Source organism: Olea europaea, unplaced genomic scaffold, assembly GCF_002742605.1.
Source record: "Olea europaea var. sylvestris unplaced genomic scaffold, O_europaea_v1 scaffold1756, whole genome shotgun sequence".
NCBI lineage: Eukaryota > Viridiplantae > Streptophyta > Magnoliopsida > Lamiales > Oleaceae > Olea > Olea europaea.
Genome location: NW_019235281.1, coordinates 192,857 through 195,921, shown reverse-complemented (window position 1 = coordinate 195,921; position 3,065 = coordinate 192,857). Strand labels below are relative to the sequence as shown.

At 34.6% G+C, this 3,065-nt stretch overlaps 1 protein-coding gene across 1 annotated transcript; it reads left to right on the top strand.

The window, feature by feature from the left end:
• The first annotated feature begins 313 nt into the window (after positions 1–313).
• LOC111378013 (transcription factor bHLH48-like) lies at positions 314–2,713 on the top strand. Its single transcript, XM_023001179.1, has 3 exons — positions 314–1,952; positions 2,040–2,174; positions 2,285–2,713. Exons 1-3 carry the CDS (start codon positions 1,464–1,466, stop codon positions 2,426–2,428), a joined length of 768 nt encoding a protein of 255 aa, XP_022856947.1. The 5' UTR covers positions 314–1,463; the 3' UTR covers positions 2,429–2,713.
• The last annotated feature ends 352 nt before the right edge of the window (positions 2,714–3,065 follow it).

The window sequence follows — 3,065 nt, the reverse complement described above, 5'->3', positions numbered from 1 at the left end:
ACTAATAATTAAAATATTCCTAATAAGTGCAATGAAATGTTTCCAAATATTTTTTCGAATTATAATCTTATACTAGGGTAAACGAGTCAATCAACTTCAATGAGTACAAGTAGATATCCACTTCATTTGGCCCTTGTTTGACACCGATTAAAATTTTAATATATTTTTTTTTCGTTTTCTTTTTAACTACACATTTTTCAATAAAATAAATTTTTTATTTTTTAACCACATATTCTCTCAAAAAAAATACTATTTCATAATATATTTTATCAAAATTTTTCTTTATAGTGGATGTCAAACAAGGGCTTAAATATAAAATTTAGAACATATACTTTAGGATTTCAGTAGTCATACTACTAACTGTGCCTCTGTTTGGCTCTCTTTCTTTTAATTTTTAATGTATGGAATAGTATTTTAAGAAAAAATTTCAATTTACGTGTGATATTAATTTTGGAGAGATTGTGTAGCTTAAATAAGAGTGAGAAGGAAAAATTGAAAGAAAAGGAAGCCAAAAGGGAATAGTTAGTTGTATGACGACTGAAATCATAAAGTAGAGAAACATGCTACAAAAACAGGGTTAAAAATAGGTTGTATGATTGGAGAATTTAAAAAATAAAAAAACCAACCAACTTGCTGACACATCACTTTGTTTTTTCTTCCCCGTTTTCTTTAGAAATTCTTCTAAAGTATATGTTCTAAATTAAAAAATTTTTTATTGAAAAAAAAATGTGTGATGGAAATGTTAAATTTGGAGCCAAAATGCAATGCATCTTGTAGAGCTTAACATGTTTACGTTGTGTAGAGCAATGATTCTAACATAAATAGCATTAATAGGAAGAAAAACAACAATAGAGAGGAAGAAGAGGCAGGGCAGGGACCATACCAGACGTCGTTGGTTTCGCACCACAACAAGAACTCCGAGCAGAGAGAGACAGAGAGAGGGGCAAATATATGTTGACTGCATTGGAAAAGCTAATTTTCACACAGCCCACAGCTTTGTATTCAGGAAAAGGGAAAATGGACAACTTCTCTCCGCATATCTTCTTCTCAGCTATTTTGGAAACTTTTTGAGCAATCCTTTTCCATAATACCCTAATTTCCTTCTCTTATGTTTGTTAAATTGAGTAAAAACTGCCTCTAAAATATAATTTCAAATTCCTTAGTCATTTTTCTCGCTTTGAAACGGGGTTCGTTTTTTCTTGATTTCTTTAAATTTCATTCAGTTTGTCTTTGAATTTTAAAAATTTCCTAGTGGGAGGCTCGAATTGCTTGGATTTTATTCCATTCACTACGTGCTCAATATTGGTTGAATTCAATTGGGTTTTGTGTGAAGTTTTAGGCTCCAAGGTTTGAATTCTGGAAAATTGAACAGGATAAAAATTATCGGACCTGAATCTACTCAAATTTCGGTGAATTTGAAGTTGATTATTTTGCTATTAAGTGATTTTTTTGGAATTTTCAAAATGGAAACAAAAGTTGAAGCAACTGAACTCGAATATAGATCCGGAATTTGCGGGCTTAAACCCGGAGATATCGGGTTCGGGTTCGATGATATCCACGGACTAATCTCCGCACCACCGCCGCCGCCGGAAACCGGCAGCTCCTTCACTGCGCTTCTCGAACTTCCGGCGCCACAAGCAGTTGAGCTCTTGGTCAACTCTCCGGAAGCCGCTGACGAACTATTTCGGGCGAAACCCAACATCTCTTATTTTCCTCCGCCGCAAATATTTCCTTCCAATATTGCCCTAATTGACCATGCTTCAAAGCTTTCTTTCTTAGCTTTGGCTGATAATTCGTCGGAAAATTACTCAATGTTGTCCGTTTCGAGTTCAAAGAAGCTCGATATTGTTAAGCAAGAACAAATGAACTCGGATTCAAACCCGAACGGTTCTTCGCCGGCGGTTTCTGACCAGAATCTGAAGTCCCGTAAGCGGAAGGAACGGGAGAAAAAGGTAATTTCATAACCATTCACGATGATTCTTGAAACCCATTTCGTGAAATCTGATAATTCTGTAACCTATTCATGATGACATTTTCAGGTTAAAGAATTGAATAAGAAGAGCAAAAAAAGGGTACAAAATGAATCCTCTGAAGATGGCGGAGAGAAGCTGCCATACGTTCATGTCAGAGCTCGCCGTGGCCAAGCCACCGATAGCCATAGCTTAGCTGAAAGAGTAAATTATCTTAAGCTTCTAATTAACATCTAACCATTTAATCTTGGTTATTAATAGTAAAATGTGAGTAGCTTTCATAATTAATTAATGGTTATGTTTATAATATGTAGGCTAGGAGAGAGAAGATCAATGCCCGAATGAGACTACTACAAGAGCTGGTCCCAGGATGTAACAAGGTAACATGTCTTTTTCCTTTATTTTTTTGGAAAGAAACTATGCCCCTTGCAAATATTAGTAGTGGTGATCATGTGTGACAATGAAATTTCTGTTTTGTTAATGAGGGTGATTAGATTTTTAGCATGTTATGTTTTTTATCTTTGGAATATGGACTGATTTACGGTCTAAATAAATATTAAAAAAGATGATTTTAAGTGGGACCAAAACCCTCTGTTTGGATCAAGAGAGGGAGAAATGCCTTTTCTGTCTTTAATTACACCTGGTTAATCATAGATCAGTCTTCTCGTTTGTAATTTGTTAGCCCCCGTTTGGTTTAGTTAGTAAAAGTTGAGAAAAATCTTAATCAAAGTCTACAATTTAATATAAATCATTGAGCTAATGAGATTCACAACTTTTATCAATTTTTCAATTATACATGATGTAAAGATCTATTAAAAATCTCATTTTTTGTTAAACCAGACATGGGCCTAAGAAAAGTGTTACGTCGTTGTCACCTTTTTAATGGGGAAACCCGGAAAAAAAGAGAGAGATGATAGCTTTTGCACCCAGAAAAGTGGGCAGTCACTATTGAAGTGTTTTTCTCGTCATTCCTCCTTTTATTTCAGCTTTTTGCCCTTTTTTTGTTCCTTACCTGTCATTTACAAGGACATTTCTGTCATTTGATAAACAGTACTTATCCTTTTCTTGGACCATGATTCTTTCAGCCACCAAAAA

What these genes read in the sequence shown, in the direction of transcription:
- LOC111378013 (XM_023001179.1), top strand. Translation starts at nt 1,464, where the DNA reads ATGGAAACAAAAGTTGAAGCAACTGAACTCGAATATAGATCCGGAATT. An exon ending in GGAAGGAACGGGAGAAAAAG is followed by an intron (nt 1,953 to 2,039) that starts GTAATTTCATAA and finishes TGACATTTTCAG; the next exon opens with GTTAAAGAATTGAATAAGAA. An exon ending in GCCATAGCTTAGCTGAAAGA is followed by an intron (nt 2,175 to 2,284) that starts GTAAATTATCTT and finishes TATAATATGTAG; the next exon opens with GCTAGGAGAGAGAAGATCAA.